At 37.6% G+C, this 19492-nt stretch overlaps 1 protein-coding gene across 1 annotated transcript in view; it reads left to right on the top strand.

Annotated features, from left to right (window-relative positions):
• Positions 1 to 19492, top strand: part of LOC129263212 (uncharacterized) — a 44626-nt gene that overhangs the window by 14099 nt on the left and 11035 nt on the right. The window contains exons 5-16 of the mRNA XM_064100450.1: positions 396 to 728; positions 6478 to 6725; positions 7431 to 7559; positions 8812 to 8974; positions 9292 to 9337; positions 9698 to 9984; positions 10684 to 10699; positions 10962 to 11221; positions 11811 to 11939; positions 17198 to 17491; positions 17692 to 17940; positions 18346 to 18693. Of these exons, the coding sequence (XP_063956520.1) occupies positions 396 to 728; positions 6478 to 6725; positions 7431 to 7559; positions 8812 to 8974; positions 9292 to 9337; positions 9698 to 9984; positions 10684 to 10699; positions 10962 to 11221; positions 11811 to 11939; positions 17198 to 17491; positions 17692 to 17940; positions 18346 to 18693 (2502 nt within the window). The remainder of the gene's footprint in view (positions 1 to 395; positions 729 to 6477; positions 6726 to 7430; positions 7560 to 8811; positions 8975 to 9291; positions 9338 to 9697; positions 9985 to 10683; positions 10700 to 10961; positions 11222 to 11810; positions 11940 to 17197; positions 17492 to 17691; positions 17941 to 18345; positions 18694 to 19492) is intronic.

Raw genomic sequence — 19492 nt, 5'->3', positions numbered from 1 at the left:
ATGCTATTTTCCTTGATTGTGTTCGCTGACGTCTTGTCGTATGGTCAGTGTTCTGTAATCGTTCATCTTATGCTATGTGATAACTGGTGCTTTTGTGTTTGGTGATACTGTACGATATGCCTTGCCTCATTGATTTTAACCTACAATTGTCAAAACTTTTGTCATTCGTCTTTATGTCTCGATTGATTCTTTTATTCCAAAAATAAACCATTTTGAACTGAATTTGAATAGCCGAGATCAAAACACAAGGCTTATATCATCTTTTGATAGGCCTATACATCGATCATGTATATTGTGAAAATGTTTGTTAATTGTTCTATTTCATTGCCTAAAATACAGTTTTGTTCTTCTATATTGTTCGTACCATGACCTTTGTTGTTCACCTTGTATCACAGATCGGCTATCCAACTCTTCTGATGCCTCGGTCAAAGTCAACAGAAATTCTAGTCAGGAAATCAATCTAGAAGACCTTGGAATATCAATGTACCTTCCTCCTGGAGCGGTTCCACCTGATGTTTCTTGTCAGATCACCCTAACCATCCTAAGAGACAATCCTGGTGTCGATATCACTGAAGGAGAATCAATGGCCTGTTATGGGATCAAGTGTGACCCTCAACCTTTGATCTTCAACCAGCCTGTTAAGATCACTATACCACACTCTTCTTTGGTCGTCAATCCAGAGCAGGTGAAACCAGACATCGTTTGTCGTGTGTGGGACTCAATCAAGGGTAAGTCTATGAAGACTGATATTGCAGTAAGACAATAAACGTATCATTGGTAACAGTAAAGCATAGGGGCTTTTTTTTCTTTCTTAAAATGACCTTGATGCTACTTAAAAAATATCAAATTTGACATTTTTAAGATCATCATTACAATAAGTTATTACAAGTCGCATCGATCGTAATCATTCTCACTATTAACGGCGTGGTGTCGTGGCCGAGTGGTCTAAGCCGCCCGACTACACATTGAAAGTTCGGGGTTCGATTCCCGGCACGGCCCTTCATTGACCGAGGCGTATTTCTATGCATTTCTCTTTTATCTTGCATCAAATTGTTTCAAGTTATATTATGAGTCAGAGTCAAACAGAATAACACAGCTTCTGTATAGTCGAGAGAGAAGCATTTAATAAGTACTAAAGGTTTGTAGCGCCCTCTTTTGGCAAGATCATTACATGCTCCTCAAATCTCATAAACATGCAGATATTGTAACATCCTCCCTTCTTTGAGCTTTGTGCTAGAAAGAATGTATATAATTACAAAAAGTATCAATTTTAAACCAAACAATTAAATGTATGTAAAATGTTTCCAAAATATATGTCCAAAAAACCAGTTTATGAGACTTTCACATTTTTTGTAGTTGCACAATTATAATACTTGCAAAAAAAATAATAATTGAGTTCAAAACAGTTCTTCCAGTTGCAAACAAAATGATTTTAAAGTCCAGGTTAAATTGTCCAGGTTGATTTCACAAAATAAAAATAAGTCCAAATAAACGATTTGATAGATGAGTTGGTTGTTGGTTCAGTTCTGACTTCAAAATTTGCTTGAGTTAAAGCAAAAAAAAAATGTTTAAGAAATGTTAGCGTTCAGTTTGTTTATTTCAGCATTCACTTTCTTTCCTTCTTCGGTTTAAATGTTCAAAACGTAACAAAATCCCTCATCTTAAGCGGTTCGCGTCGCTGACGTCTAGATCGTCTCAGGGAAGCTGGGTTGGTTGGTTCCATTTCTGAGGTATTCAAGTTTGCATCACGCGACTTCTCCGGACTGTTGATATCCGCGGTCTGTGATATCTGGGTCCTGGTGTGGGAAGTATGGCGCTCAGTAGTTGGTACATCAGGTTGAGGATTACCATCAGAACGTCTCCAGTTGTAAAGAGCAGGACCAGTGTCATGTACATCTTGTGGTTCAGATGTGGCTCTGAGGTGTTCTCTGTTCCTTCTGAGAACCTGGCCCTCACAGCGAACTTCATAGGAACGGTCATCCAGTTTCTTAAGGATAACTGCTTTCTTCCACTTCTTGTCATTGTTGAATGGCTTGACTCCTCCTATTGCTCCTAGTGAGAGATCTTTCAACTTTCTTGTATCTCTGTTGAAATACTTTGCTTGACGTTTCTGGCTTTCTTTCAGTCTCTCAAGATCAGCCTGTGGGTTGCGATCAGGTGCAAGCAACCGAGTCGAAGTGGGGAGGAGAGTACGAGTCCGACGACCCATTAATCTCTGGACTGGACTACTCTGGATACCTTGTGTAGGGGTGTTGCGAATGTTGAGTAAGGCTAGATCAACATCATCTCCAGTATCATTGCATCTTGTAAGTACTCTTTTTGCAGTCTTGACAGCAGACTCTGCTTTGCCATTAGCTTTGCTGTTGTATGGAGAGATGGTATTATGCTTAACTCCAAGCTTTTTGGCAAATTCAGCAAATTCGTTAGAGGAGAAAGGGGGACCATTGTCAGATACGATGATTTCAGGTACTCCATATCTCCCAAACTGGTGTTTCAGTTTCTTGATGACTGCAGGGGCAGTTGTCCTCTGTAGTTTTTCCATCTCAAAGAAGTTTAAGTAATAACAGACCATGATAAGATATGTGTCATTACTATGATGGAAAAGATCAAGTCCTCTCTTGGCCCATGGTCTGTCAATAATCTGGTGCGACATCAGAGGCTGGGCAGGCTGTGAGATAGAGCTTTCTCGGCATGTGGCACATGTTTGAATAAATTCCTTGATTTCGTTACTCATGCCCGGCCAGTAGAGATGATCACGAGCTCTCCTCAAAGTTGACTCGACACCATTGAGACCACGATGTAACTCCTCTTTCATTTTGTGCCTGACTTGTTTTGGGACTACAAGCCGTTCACCCTTGAAGATTAGATCATCACTGACAGAAAGGTCATCTCTGAAACCAAAGTACGGGGTGAGTGACTGAGGAAGTTGTGACTTGTGGTCTGGCTACCCTTCAAGAATGGTGTCTTTGAGTTGGCAGAGAGTAGGATCATTGGCAGTCTGTCTTTTTATCTCTGCTATCTTGTCATCAGGGAGTGCCAAGTGGTTAACATCATTCACCACTTCTAGATCATGTTGTCCACTCTCATAGGGAAGAGAAGCACGGCTAAGAACATCAGCCAGAACGTTTTCCTTGCCCTTGAGATATCTCACTTGTATGTCATATGCAAGAGCTCGTAGCAGTAACCCTTGCAGACGCTTTGGAGCTCTATCCAGGTGTTTCTTGCAGATGGTTTCAAGAGGTTTGTGGTCAGTGAACACAGTTATTTCACGGCCATAGGTGTATTGATTCCATTTCTCCAGTGCAAATACTATACCAAGCATTTCTTTCTCAGTGACAGAGTGTCTGGATTCAGCATCACTCTGCATTCTGCTAGCATAGGCTATCGGTCTACCATCTTGTAGCATAACCGCACCCACGCCTGTGGAGCTGGCATCAGTCTGAATTTCTAGCAGTTTGCTATGATCGTAGAAGGCCAACACAGGTGCTTGCACTAGCATCTCTTTCAACAGCTTGAAAGCTTTGTCGTGGTTGGAGTCCCAAGTCCACGCTGAGTTGTTATGCGTCAAGTCATTGAGAGGTTTCATCACATCTGATAACTTAGGTAGGTATCTGGATAGGTAGTTTACCATCCCACGCAAACGATGGATGTCATCTTTGCAGGAAGGATCGCTCATGTTCAGGATAGCTTCGATCTTTGATGGATCAGGTTTGATTACAGAGTTGGATACTATGTGGCCAAGGAATGAGATTTCTTTCAGTCGGAACTGGCATTTCTCCTTGTTCAACACAATGCCAACAGCTTGACATCTCTTCAGTAGACAATGCAGTCGGGCATCATGCTCAGCGTCACTGTTGCCCCAGATGATGATGTCATCGGCCACACAGCGGACTCCAGAAAGACCATCAAGTGCTTGGTGAAGCCTCTTTTGGAAGATTTCACTGCTGACTTTCAAACCAAATGGAAGACGTTTCCATCTGTACCTTCCCAAGGGTGGGGCAAAAGTCGTCAGTAAACTAGACTCTTCATCTAACTGGCAGTGAAGGTATCCGTCTTTCAAGTCACAGATTGAAAAGACTGTAGCATCTGAAAAGCTGAGGTAGAATATCATCTAAGACAGGTAAGGGATAGTGCTCCCTCTTGAGAGGTCTGGGGTCTAGACAAACACGTACTTTACCAGATTTGTTCTGCACCACAGCCATCTGATTTACCCAATCAGTTGGAGAGCTGACTTCTTCGATGATGTCTTTTGCCTGAAGATCATCAAGTGCATCCTTTATATTGCCTTTCAAGGATTCATGGATGATTCTAGCTGGGCAAACAGTAGGCATTGCATCATCCGTAACCGTCAGATCAACAGGACTTCCAGGCAGAGTGCCAATTGAAGAAGACGAGAACACATCAGGATGCTTGTCAGGAATTATCTCAGCAATGTCCTCAGGAACTATGCTGCGTACTAGCTCAAGGGAATCATAATGAACAGTAATGAGCTGCATCTTTTCCCCTGCTGTTTTGCTTAACAGTGGAGGTAGATCTTCCTTTACTACAATTTATTCAACTTTGTATTTCTTGCCAGTAGCAGGATTTCTGGTTATCACCTTACACTTGCCAATAGCATGAGTTATAGCTTTGTTCCACATAGATAGACGGATGTTTGCACTCTGAACTACATCCTCCTCTTTTAGATACTTTTGTGGAAGAAGATTCACTGTTGCACCTGAGTCCAGTTGGAACGGTACCCTCTGATTGTTGATAAGCATGTTACAGATAATTGGCTCTTTGTCCATATCCACTGCATTAATTTGCACAAAACTAATGCTTTCAGCTGAGGATGAGTAGTCATCATCTCCGACATGGTGAACATTCCTCGTCTTGCACACTGAAGATCCCTTGAAGTGATTAGGCTTACTGCAAGCTTTGCACTTTTGTCCCCATGCTGGACAGGACTCTTTTTTCATCTCATGAACCCTGTTACAGAACTTGAACTTCTTAACCTCTGATTTACCTTTCTGTAGATCTTTCCCTTTTGGTTTCTATGCGCTATTCTTTTTCTTCCAGACTTTGGGAAATGTCTCTGTCCAACTTTATGTATGTCTTCATTCTTTTGACTCAGAGCTTTCATTTGGACAGAAGTAGCCTCTACAGCTTTACACACGTCTATAGCAGTCGTGAGGTCAAGGTCAGATCTCGAAATGAGTAGTTCTCTCATTCGATCATCACGCACACCGAGTAGGACACGATCAACAAGCAGCTTGTCTTTTATAAAGTCACAGAATCCACACGTTTTGCTCATCATAAGAAGAACCGTGACATACTGCTCAATGGATTCACCACTCTCTTGATTGCGCTGGTTGAATTTAAATCTCTCAAAGAATTCCCTGCTCTCCCCAAGGAAATGTGTGTTAAACTTGTCCATATAATCACAGAACATTTGATGCTATCAGCCTCAGTAGCAAATTTCATGCCATTGTAGACGCGAAGACATTCCGGTCCAACACTGTGAAGGAGAAGGGCAGTCTGATAACGATCAGGTTGTTGAGAGAGATTTGTGAGAATAGAGTAATTTTCCCATTGCTGGCTCCACATTTTCCACTCCTCTGCGACATTATGCCCAGCAGACGCATTAAAATGCCCAGGGGTTGAATGGAAGGCTTAGCAAAAGTAGCTCCATGTGGAAGCTCGGAAGGAGACCCATCACTATGATTATCAGTCATCATGCAATCAACAGTAGTAACAGTAAGTCAGAATGGTAATTCACACCAATACTAATAGCAGCTATACTGAATGTAGAAAACAGTACACCGACTTACATATGTGGGACACATGCAGGAATGACTCTCAGAAAGCTGGCGAAATCCAGGTCAAAACACAGTTTGCAGATGCATAATAGAGTTCAGAGAGAAGAACAATAACTGTTCTACGGAAATATGTAACTTTTCACCGCTGCCATCATGTTTCAAGTTATATTATGAGTCAGAGTCAAACAGAATAACACAGCTTCTGTATAGTCGAGAGAGAAGCATTTTATAAGTACTAAAGGTTTGTAGCGCCCTCTTTTGGTAGGATCATTACATGCTCCTCAAATCTCATAAACATGCAGATATTGTAACATCCTCCCTTCTTTGAGCTTTGTGCTAGAAAGAATGTATATAATTACAACAAGTATCAATTTTAAACCAAACAATTAAATGTATGTAAAATATATTCCAAATAAAGGTATGTAAAATGTTTCCAAAACACAGATGAATGAAAATGCTTTGTGCATTATTGATACCAACGTGTACACATGTTTGTTATAAAAAAAAAATCAACACCGCAATGTCTTCATTCAATACATTAGCTTCCTTCAGCAGCTAATTATGTCACTAATAATACCGTTTCTGATAATTATACAGTTAATAACCATTGTGACTTTCTGAAAGTCGTGATAAAATTCATTCCATTGATCTTTTCTCTTTTCGGCATTGGTAAAACAAGATCTACCGAAAACTCTAAGGAAGCAGTCATCCAGCTCACCAGACAAACCACCATACTGCAGACTGTACAAGAAACATCTTGAGTTGTACATTGGCCACTGTGCGGAGTGGTGGGTTCTGATTCCTCTTGAACAACAGGTGATCCGACAGCAACTTATTTGTACTCCATACGTCCCATACAGGATCGAAAGAGGAAAAGAGCTTGCAGTTAATCTTCAGTTGTGTAACGACCTACCTGGAAACGAAGCGGTCAGTATTAAACATCGTCGCTCCATATAAGTTCAGAATTATAATTCATTCGCCAAAAAAAAACAGCTCTGAAAACCCGAAGATCTTTATCATTTGAGAAATTGTTGATTGAAAATTTTCCACCCTCCAGCCAGATGAGCTAGGTGAATGTTTGCGGGTAGAACAAAATTACTTGAATGCTATTGGTTGACGTAATGATTTGAAGCGCTCTGAACCATTTCACTATCATTGATAGTATTATTATTTTTATTATTATTGTCATTATCAATCTTAATATAATTATCACTGTCATAATCAGTATTGCTCTTATCATCAAAATTATTATAGATAATTCTGCTTAAAGATATTAGCACCGTTGTAAATAAAAATCAGGATTTTTTACACATTCATCAAGAAAAGTAAACTTTTCACATCTGTAATTGCATGTTGATAATAACATTAATACACAATATCAATCATTTCAACGGTTGTGTTGGCTATAAAGCTGGTAGAGAGTCCGATTCACAACCGGTGGGAAGTCGGGAGCTCCGGCCGCGTCAGACAAATATATAGCGCTGCCGCGCCGAAGATTAATTGGGCAGGCAAAATTAGTCTTCGGAGTTTCTGTACTCCAGATTTCTAGTTAGAATTATAAAATATGAATTTTGATATTTTTTCTCATTTTTCAATAATTGAAATTAAATATAATCGTTATAATCTTTTTAGGCAACACAAGAGAAGTCGAGACAACAATCTTACCATAGATGTCATCGCTCGGTCCCTTTCAATGTTGAAACAAAGGCTGGTGACGTCACAATCACGTGCCATCGTGAAGGAGGAGAAATTGAGAGCCAGGTAATTAAGCTTCAGAACTTATTTGATAACCATAAAACAAATAAGGTGCTCTTAGCAATCAGGCTCCTTGTTAGCATGAAACTAATCCCAAAGCGATTTAAAGTACTCACAAAATAAGGCATACGGGTCGCTTTTTTGGAAAAAAAAAATCTCTAAACATGCGGTATGGTTTTATGCTGGAAATTCCCTAAACATGGCCCCAATTTTTAGATACTGGCCTTAAACATGGGTCCATATTCTCCTCCAAATTTGGGTGATAACTTCTTTTATTTATTATTTTTTGCTTGTCAAATTTTATTAAAATCCCTTAAATAAAGGGTACACTTTTAGCCGAAATGACTCGTAAATATGGGTATGGGTTTTAAACCTTCAGCCGCACACCCCCGTCCTAACCAAATCTAAGTATCCCCTCGCCAGGGGGCTCCTAGAGAGTAAAAATCATTTACTAACGTATGCTTACTTTCCACGGAGCCAGGGATTCCTCCCCATTCATCTGCACGTACCGCCAAAAAACCAGAAACTTTCGCCCCCGAGATTTCTACTTTCCTTCTAAAAGATCTAGCCCTAAATCATTTAAATGGGATACAACTTTATTTCCGACATTTCTACGGTATCGATTTCAATTCAATTTCAATTTATTTCATTTTCAACAGAACAAAGTAATGTGGCGAAATAATCACAATGAACTTATACAGACAAAATAAATTGAGGCATGTACAATGATATTTACCTATAAGTTAAAGTAAAACATTTCATGTTTAGACAAGAATTCATTAAAATAACGTTACGGACGCATGCGTCCGTAACGTTGGCAAAGAACAATGAGAAACAAGATTGCAGTGTCAAGTTTCCCGCCGTCTTTTCATAATATTTTTCTCGTTTTTAAAATGAATTCTTGTTTAAAAATGAAATCGATAGCGTAGGAATGTCGGAAATGAAGTTATATCCCACTTACATAATTTAGGGCTAGTTCTTTTAGAAGGAAGGTCAAAATCTCGGGAAAAATCTCGCGAAAGTTTCTGTTTTTGGGCGGTACACGTACATGAATGGGATGGAATTCCTGGCTCCGTGGAGAGTAAGCATATATACGTTAGTAAATGATTTTTACTCTATAGGAGCCTCCTGGCTAGTACCCCCCCCCCCCCCGGTTTAAATAATACCTTTTTTTTATGATGGATCAAAGCCTGCCCAAACGGCACAGCCTCTTGGTGGTTTATGCATTTCTATTCTGCTGCTGGATTTTTCCCAACAGATCGTTTCTCTTAGGGACCTTCTAGCCAAGATAAGCCAATGTATATCGATATACGTTCCACCCAGTGAAGGCGATCTAAACTTTGCAGTGATTACCATAACAATTACACAGGCTGGGAAGCTTGGGATTTCACGATCTATTGCCTTTGTCATCAGATATACAGGTAGAATTTCATGTTTGATAATGCAATGATAAAATATTTCTTATTTTAATCACCAAAGCCTTGGATAAGGCGATGGATTCAAGAATTACCCACCATGTCACTCAGCTCCATGAACTAAATGAACGGTATTAAACCAATCATCATTACAAGGTGTACATATTCATCCATTGACACTATCGCAGACAGCATAAGCATAGTTTATATGATCTGTTAATGCCGAAGGTAATTTCTAAATTATGAAATAAAGTATTATCATTGTAAACAGAAAACACAGTGGAATGCTTGTTTTATGACTCTTCATTTTCTCTCTGTGTTAGATGGACCTCTGTGCCAATTTCTCTCCGAACAGACAGACTTCACTAGGTAAGTTTCCATCGGATAACATGTTTTTCCTTTCTCTTCTTTTTTGAGGAAGCTCAGATGTTTGTTTAGAAAACAGATATAAAGATTGATTTCATTTCACGTAATATGCTTCTTGACTCGATAGGACGGATGAAGATATCAATAATAATTATGATCGTGAACTATCAGTCAAGTTCTCACAACGGCAACGTTTCAACGAAGGCTTTTAAAATTACATTGCCACGCCATGGATGTATAATTTTTTATGTGATATATAGGGAAACTGTTTTAATATGTAGTAATATAGATTCATTGATATTGAACAACTGTACAGTTCTTTGATATTTCAGCCTTGCCTTTTTATTTCAATCCATCTTCTAGGACACTCCAAGAAGTAAAGAACAGTGACCTACAATCGGACGTAGACTTTCTAACAATAGCCCAGACAATGGACGTAAATCAGTTCTATGATATGGGCATAGCTCTTGGTTTCACCATAGCCGAGTTGGATCGGGTAGAGTACAGGAGATTCCGAGATAGGCAGAAAGCTACCTATGACATGCTACTGGCATGGAGAGGGAGACAAGCATCTACCCAAGCAGCAAAGAATACCCTCATCACAATTATAGAATCATTCAACTCATCTTCAAATGATACAACTTTCCCAGGTTTGAGTTAGTGTTTGTTGATTTTACTTTGGTTTCAGTCTTTTTTTTATAATACCTGTCGTATCTAAAGAGATTGATAAACATTATTTGTGTTACTAGTTTCAGAATAATTACTTTCAGCTGCATGATGTAACTGCATCTTCGTTTGTAAGAAATCGGAAATATTGCTATAAAATGGAGAGTACGGATATCTGACAATTTCTTCCAATAACAGTACATATATTTTGCAAGCATTAATTTATTTTCCCATTATCACAAAAAATAGTTGATAATAACATGCAAATTGAGTAGCGTTATCCTTTATTTTCGCATGTGGATTAAACTATTGGATTTAGTCTAGTTTTTCATCGTCCGTAAAGGGGTGAGTAATAATTGTGTTTTACTAGTTTCAGAAAAATGCTTCTAGATTCATGGTGTAACTGCATTTTTGTTTGTAAAATATTGTAAGGAAAATCGACAGTACGGGTTTTTGGCAATTTTTCTCAAGTGGTACTACCGTTACTCTTGTAGAATTACATGCCAAAATTCTTTATCTCGTTTGTAACTTAAGATCGTATAGGTTTGCATGAGGAACGACATACTTGCTAACATCTAGGCAGCATACTAATAATTAAGTTTATTAGTAATTTTTCTTTCATAAATTTATTTTTCTCTTCTCTTAACATTGCTCTCATCTCGGATTCGGCTACGTCCATCAAGATATTGACCCAACTGAGTAAGTTTCTTTAGTATGCAGTACGTTTTAGTGTAGACAAATGAAAAAAGCAGCAACTTCATAAATGGAATGTGTGACTATTTTGCTTTACTAAAAACACTGAAGATTAATGTAAATTAGTTAAAATTTTAATTTGCCTTTTAAATTAAAATAACGCAAACTTGTCAGTTTTCTTAAAATTGTGTTTATTATAAAGTTAATGCATGTCATGATGGTAACAATTACTGATAGTGAATTTCATGATTTCAATCCAATAATACAGAGAGATTCCTGACTGCACGCTATTACAATTTTCCCGTCGCATTAACAAAGAGAAATTCTATGAGATTGGCAAGCAACTGGGATTTGACGATTTAGAGTTACAGCACATCGAGCATCGTTCCCTGTACAATAGGAAGGATGCTAACATTCAAATGCTCTCGATGTGGAAAGCATCTCAAATATCATCAGATAAACCGGATGAAAAACTGAAGATGGTCTGGGAATCTTTAAATGAGGCTTCAAACGTGATGGACATGAATGGTATTTAAAATTATTTAACGAAAAGGAAATACACACAAAACGATAAATGTGGCGGCAAGTTCTAGTTCAGAAGTCGATTTCAGTTCAGTAACGCATTTTAATACGTTAGTGAACTGAAATCGACTACTAAACTAGAGTTTTTAAATAAAAAGGTTCATTTACACGATCCTTTTTTACAGCATAATTTAATAAAATAGCATCCTAATTTATACATTTAAATGTTGCTTGGTGCTTTTAAGAAAAAATAACACGCATCATAATTGAAAGGCAAGCCCGTATAAACTTTGAAGGTTGGTTTGGGCTTTAATTGTGTTGTCAACTTGTCATATATTTCGTTCTCGTCGACAGGAAGGCTTGACCAAAGAGGTATAATTGATCGAAACTGGCCTCGTCAAAAATCAGGGTTTTAAAAGATTATATTACCTGCACATTGGATGAAAATTTTAATCTTAAGGGGAGGGGTTGTGCAATTAAACACACCGAACTATTGCCCTTTTACGGCACAAGTGGTGAGTTTTCAATGGTTATTATCAGGTAAGCTTTTTATTTAATGCAACAAAACCCTCTGGCTATAAATCATATCATGCAGATGATGAGAATAATGATGACGTGACTCCTCTTCACCCGGACGTGAATTCTGACCCATCACCTCAAGAACCAGATGAGGATGAAGATGAAGAGAATGAAGATTGGAAGATCATCGAATACTCAGAGTCAGGTAGGAATGATAATAAGCGAGGGTGTGGAAGAAGGGGATGGAGAGGGGGGGGGGGGCTAATAGAACAAAACAGAGGAAAGAAGCCATAGTAACAAATTAAAAGGTAATATATTATCAAACGCGTTTTCGATAGAACCAAAACAAGAAACAAAAAGTGAACCACATTGTATCAATATAGTACTGGAGATCTTCATTGAAATTTCTAATAATAGTCTGGTCTGTTAGCGGAATTATGTGGACACGGTGGACAAAAGCATGATTTTTTCTCCAGACCTTTGTTTATGTATGAGAATTAAAAATGGGGTATGCTCCAAAAAATCTGGCTGCAGGAACAGTGAAAAAATGGGTGAAAATGTCAGAATTTATGAGTTTAGATTGGTCTGATATATAGACTAGCGCTAGTGCAAAACTCAATAGCAGTGCATTATTTTGCATTGGTTTAGTTCTTGAATTCAGACCCTTTTTGAACAGATATTCTGTTTGTCCTCACATCTCAATGCACTAAATATCTGAATGCAGATGCTAAACAAGCCGAAGGGTGGTGATGGAGGGGGTTGAATGTTGGTGTGTATGTACATATTTTGGTCTTGGGATAAAGATGTGCAAGACACATTTTTTTGCATGTGTTGGAAATTGTGTTGCCATGGTAACAGTGTATTATGGCAAAAATAAGGTACAAATCTTGCAGTTAGAACTACTTCCTCTGTTTTCATCCGATTCTCATGAAATTTGGAACACACATTGGTCTTGAGGTGAAGATGTCTAAGACACATTTTGTGTGTCTTTCAAAAATCTTGTTACCATGGTAACAACATATTATTTGGTGAAAATTGGGGAAAAAATTACAATTCAAACTGCTTCATCAGTTTTAAATCAATTCTCATGAAATTTGATACACACATTGGTATTAGAGTAAAGATGTACAAGGCACTTTTTGTATGTGTTTCATAAATTGTGTTGCCATGGTAACAACATATTATATGGCAAAATTTAGGTAAAAACCTTGCAATTTGAACAACTTCATCAGTTTTGAACCATTTCTCATGAAATTTGGCTCATACATTTGCTTTGAGGTAAAGATGTGCAAGAACCATTTTATGTGTGCATTTGTCAGAGTATATTGCCATGGTAACCACATATGATAGCCAGAAATGCAGGAAAACTCATTGTGGATCAAACAACTTCCCCTTTTTTTAGTCAGTGCTCATAAAAGTTGGAAGAAATATTCATCTTTGGGTAAAGATTCATATTAAATTCTAAACTGCATTAAAATATATGAGTGTGGGGGTATTAATCACCTTCAGTAATATTTCTAGGTTTTGGGGGAGGAGCGGGATTGGTCCTTAAAATCTGACCTCAAAATAAAGGTTAAAGGCGGTGTCCATTAACACTCTTGAAATAAGCATCCCCTCAAGGGCATAGGCTGGGGGTACACTGGGTGAATGTGAAACCTTCCGCTCTGGCAAAGGAGTTCCAACACTGGCAAGCAAAACAAAATGTGTACCCCTTCTACTTTCAACGGCTGATTTTTCAAACCTTAGTTCCACCTTCCCAAGATGTGCATCCCTCCCCATACCACTTCTATCTCCCTATGCTCAACCAGTCTACGCCTTTGCCCCTCAGGGGTCTTTGTATTTTAAAGCGAGACATTACTCCCTTTTTTTTTTTTTGGGGGGGGGGGGTCTTTAGAAAATGACCTCATAAAAGTAAAAGTTAAAGGATTATGACTAAGAACTTAACCCCCCCCCCGCAAACAAATGGGGCTGATATATTTTTTGAGCAGAAAAATGCCCCCCCCCCATTAAAAGGTAAGAAGATTCATTTGCACTTCAGAGTTCACACCATTCATTTGATGTTTAATGCATTCTGCTTTGGTAAAAAATTGTTTACAGTAGCCAATTAATCATTGTTTATTTATATTATCATACTCAGTCTTTTATTCATATTCCATTCCTACTCTTTCTTTTTAACTATATCACATCACTCTTGATTTTGAGCTTCACCATACCATCTTATGTTTCCTCTCTCCTTTTTTTACCCTCTCTTCATTCCAAGTATATTTTTTCTGACATATTATAAAGTGAACCTTTAATCATGCAACTAATTATAGAAATATATATATATATATATATATATACAAAAATCTCTGCACTTGTTTTAAAAATTCACTTGCAAATCCATGACTCAATAGCATACCATATCAAAAATATGCATATGTGCACAATAATTTTTTGCCTTCAATTTTATTTCATTTAATTTTTTCAGTGTAATTGTCAAAAAATGAATATTATGTTTCAGTAGCAAAATTGTTGGATGCAAGATCTGACTGTCACAAAAAATGCAAATAATTTTGCATTGGAGTAAGGACGAACGTATTCACTGTTCATTGAGCAAATGATGACTTTTATTTCTCTACATATATTCTAGTCATATCCCTTTCAGATGGTGGTAACTGCAGGAATGGGAAAACTCAGTGATATAACTAAAATTTTCACAGAGGATTTTCGGAAAACAACTAAATCCATTTTTTTTCAAGCAACAGTTATTCCATTCTGAATGCTGCAACTATGAATTTGATGCACCTTTACCGAAATATAATATCATGACAGCCATTTCTTCAATTCTTTAAACTAGACATTAAATATAGCTAATAGTATTATTTAGGACAGAGTGTAGCCAAAATAGAGTTTAGAAGATTATGAAGAAAAGAATAAATGTCATGGTATTATATTTCAGTGTAGGTGTAAGCATTCAAAATGGAATAATTGTTGCTAGATAATAATGAATTAAAATAGCAAAAAAAAATGTACTTAGAGAGGGAGAAAAAGAGGGGGGGGGGGAGGAAACAAAACAAGAAGGTATGGTAAAGCTCTAAAGTGCAAAAAGTGCAAAAAGTGATGTAAGAAAGTCAGAGTAAACACTGAAATGAACAAAGACTGAGTAGAAGGAGATAAATAAAACGTTGATTAATTGGGCACCGGAAATGATCTTTTATCAAACCAGAATGTTTTAGGCTTTAAATTAATACGCTGAAGTGTAAAGGATTTTTCTTCCCCCTTTTTTTTTTTTTTTTTTTTTTGGGGGGGGGGGGTCAGTTCCTAGTTGTAATTATTTCATTTTACTCTTTATGTGGCAATTTTCTAAAGGCCCCCCCCCCCCCCCAAACCAAAAAAAAAAAAAAAAAAAAAATGGAAGGGTCGCTTTCTTTAAAAGTGTTTAAGTTCCTAATGGCCATGTCCTTTAACCTTCTATATTTTTATGTTGTCAGTTTTTAAGGACCTCCTCCGCCCCCCCCCCCAAAAAAAGAACCTATAAATATTATTGAAGGTGATTAATACCATGAATACCCTGCGCTATTTTATGATGTTAAAGGGGAATCCAAACCAGATAAACACTTGTTTTTATGAGGAAAAGAAAAAATCAGACAATAGGTCAAAGTTTGAACAATATCGGACAAACCATAAGAAAGTTGTGAATATATAAAAGTTGTAAACATTGGTAATCACTATATACCCATGAAGACTTCAAATTGGCCGCACATGTGATGTCATAATGATGTAAGGGAAGGACCACTCTTCCATGTACAGAAATAATTAATTGACTAAAATGTCTTTTTCAAAAGTTTTACTTCAAATTGTATCTTTCTTTCATGAGGACATAAAGCATTATACTAACAGGTTTATATTACGGCCCCAATGAAATTTAGGTGAAAACCAAAAATCAAAGTACAAGGCCAATGGGAAAGTTGTCCTTGCGGCCTCACCCCTTGTCATAATTTACTTACCCATTATCAATTTGAAATCTACATACTAGTAGCCTTAGGGATCTTAATTTTAAAGCAGCCATAACTTTATTTTGCTTGTCCGATTGCTTTCAAACTTTCACCATTCTTATTTTTCTCCTTTTCCACACAACATTTTATGACCAAGGCTGGATTCCCCTTTAACACTGAATGTGAATCTTTACCCAAAATGAATATTTGTGTAAACTTTTCTGAGCACAGGCTGAAAACTGAGAAGTAGATTGATCCACAATTGATGAGTTTTCCCTGCATTTCTGGCTATATGTGGTTATCAAGGCAATGCACTCTCTGACAAATGAAAAAAAAAAAGGTTCTTGCACATCTTTATCTCAAGGCCAATGTGTGAGCCATATCATGCATGAGAATTGGTTTGAAACTGATGAAGTAGTTCAAATTGCAAGGTTTTTACCTAAATTTTGCCATATAATATGTTGTTACCATGGCAACATAATTTCTGAAACAATCACAAAAAGTGCCTTGTACATCTTTACTTTAATACCAATGTGTGTGCAAAATTTCATGAGAATTGATTTAAAACTGATGAAGCAGTTTGAATTGTAAGGTTTTTTCCCCAATTTTCACCAAATGTTATGTCGTTACCATGGCAACAAAATTTCCGAAAGACACACAAAATGTGTCTTAGACATCTTCACCTCAAGACCAATGTGTGTGCCAAATTTCATGAGAATCGGGTGACAACAGAGGAAGTAGTTCTAACTGCAAGATTTGTACCTTATTTTTGCCATAATACACTGTTACCATGGCAACACAATTTCCAACACATGCAAAAAAATGTGTCTTGCACATCTTTACCCCAAGACCAAAATATGTACATACACACCAACATTCAACCCCCTCCATCACCACCCTTCGGCTTGTTTAGCATCTGCATTCAGATATTTAGTGCATTGAGATGTGAGGGCAAACAGAATATCTGTTCAAAAAGGGTCTGAATTCAAGAACTAAACCAATGCAAACTAATGCACTGCTATTGAGTTTTGCACTAGCGCTAGTCTATATATCAGACCAATCTAAACTCATAAATTCTGACATTTTCACCCATTTTTTCACTGTTCCTGCAGCCAGATTTTTTGGAGCATACCCCATTTTTAATTCTTATACATAAACAAAGGTCTGGAGAAAAAATCATGCTTTTGTCCACTGTGTCCACAAGTAGGGTGTTTTTGACGCTAACAGACCGGACTTTAACATTCACCCAACCATATATTATTAAATCGTAGACAAATATGAATTTATTGTCGACATCGACGGGTATGGAGGTTCACCTAGTAATTCTGACGCGTTTTTTAATAAAAACCAAGGGATTGGAAATATCTATGTATAAAAGAAAAAATCGGACCACGCTTTACCATTGAAGTACTAGCAGGTCTTTTACAAGGTTATCTTTATTAACATTTCTAATAGCATTCAACCTCCATATACTATTAAATCGTAGACAAAGATGAAACTATTGGCGACATCGACGGGTATGGAGGTTCACCTAGTAATTCAGAACTGTGTAGCGTCGTTCGTCCGGTGGCGAATGTCACGTTGGCCTTAGACCTAGCTAAAGCTCTTCGTTTGGACGTTAATGACATCATAGTTCTCATTGCTCCTCGCGATCCTGCATTAATGGAGAGACTAGCATGGAGACTCTTTCATCAATGGTGTAGACGTCTAGAAAGACAGGAGAAGGAAGAGAAGGTGTCTGCGCTTCTTCAAGGATACAACATCGAAGACGCTCAAACAGGTATGATCACAGCTTGAATTTTATTAAACTCGCTTTTGGTATTGCTTTTAACACGTTTTGTAGAAAATTTGATGGAATAGAAAACTAGCCAAAATGTATATTTTTTTAATCTAATGGTAAAACTGTGTATTTCGGCAAAATGGAAACAGGAGTCGTCATTCACTATGAACTTGCAATGTCATTATGTTCCCTATAAAAAGGTATTGGTGAAATCTGTGCCAAAATCCGGACAACTCCAGACCTCATCGACCTCTCTCAAAGGTTGGATCTGCCAGCTTCTGAAATTCTTCAGGTGATGGCTTCATCTTTGACCTTTCAACCTGCCTCGATACGTCGGATGGTACTACAAATGCTTCAGAAATGGGCCAAGCAAGGAGGAACAAGGCTGAGGTTGCTTGAAATGGTTCAAGCTTTTAATTTCAACGATGCTGCAGATCACATAGCCCGAGGTAGGTTTAAGCAGTCATGGGACGAAAATATCAAAATCAAAAGTGTATTTTAAAAATCATAAGTATACTTCTTGTAGCAAAGACGCACAATATTTTTTGTTTGTTATTCATACCTTTGCATTCAACTATAGAATTCGAACATGTCGAAATCAAATGCAACATTTGTCTTCATCCATGTTTATTTCTTGAATGGACATTTTACGGTTAGGGAAAGTGCCACATGTAATTACAAGACTATTGTAATTCAATTAAGAGACAGCATATTGATTGATGTCTCATTTTATCTCAATCACGTTATTTTTAGTTTTAATCAAAATGTAACACATTCAAAAATCGGCTCTTGAAAAATCCGCAATATCTGCATATCTGCTTGCTGACCCGACATGTTCTACTTCACAATAACAGCAATACCAAACCACCCAGGTTTCTTGGATCATTTCACACATGGCATCATTGATCATGATGGTGGAGACCTGAACTTAGACGAACCTGATATCCGGGTATCCATTCCTTCAGGAGCGATCCCCAAAGGAATGAAATCACTTCTCACTCTCACTGTCCTCAATGTGGGTACATCTGACTTCCCCCTGGGTTCTGGCGAAATTCTCCTAACACCAATCATCCAATGTTCCTGTAACCATCATCTTCTCAAACCTGCCACTGTAGCGCTTCCACACTACATTGCTCCATATCGATACCAGCAGAAGAAGAAAGACTTAATGCGTGTGAAGCTTTATAGCAAAATAGGACCAGGTAATGTAGGATATTCAAATAGAAATGGGTTCTCTTGTGTGCTCATTTGTCTGATTTGGGGGTTTTGATATGTAACTTTATTTATGTCATACCCAGTCACCTTTTTCTGTACACCAGATATAAAACAGAAAAGGTAGTAATGCTTCATGTTATGAGGAAATAGATAACTTAACCCTAAATAGACTGGGCTTCATTTATTTCGACGCCTGAGAAGATGATCTCGGCCGTCGATCGTGCAATCGCTACCATAATATTGCCACGCGCTTTACCCACGGCATAATCTTCAAACTGAAATTAAATTCTGTGAAAAATCTCACTGCACATGAATTACACTAATTTATACGTAAAAACAAAAGTTTGGTCAAATAATCTAAATAATGTCCATAAAATGCTTATTTTTGCTATGAAGACTCATTATAGGAATCCATAAATCTATTTATCTGTACTTTAAAAATTCAACATCACATTTATTTTCTTATGTACTTTATTGCTTTCTAAATTTCTCATGGATATCGTTGTTTTCTACTTTTTTAAAATTGTTTTTTTTTAATGAAAACTTTCGAGCAGAGGCGTCGATCCTGGGGGGGGGGGGAGGGGGGCGATCGCCTCACCAATGAAAATATTGGGGGAACATATCGTTTTGCCCCCCCCCCCCCAATAATTCCGCATGTGCAAAAATAAAATAAAATTGTAATGTTACACAGAAATCAGCTAGCGAGATTGAGATACAAAACTCGTTCTTTCTCTCGTTTATAATCGTGCTCAAAATGTCCGCTTTTTCAGATCGGAATATCAAAAT

The sequence above is a fragment of the Lytechinus pictus genome, chromosome 6, assembly GCF_037042905.1.
Source record: "Lytechinus pictus isolate F3 Inbred chromosome 6, Lp3.0, whole genome shotgun sequence".
NCBI lineage: Eukaryota > Metazoa > Echinodermata > Echinoidea > Temnopleuroida > Toxopneustidae > Lytechinus > Lytechinus pictus.
Note: the sequence above shows the minus strand (reverse complement) of the source record. Positions and strands in the feature narration are given on the sequence as shown.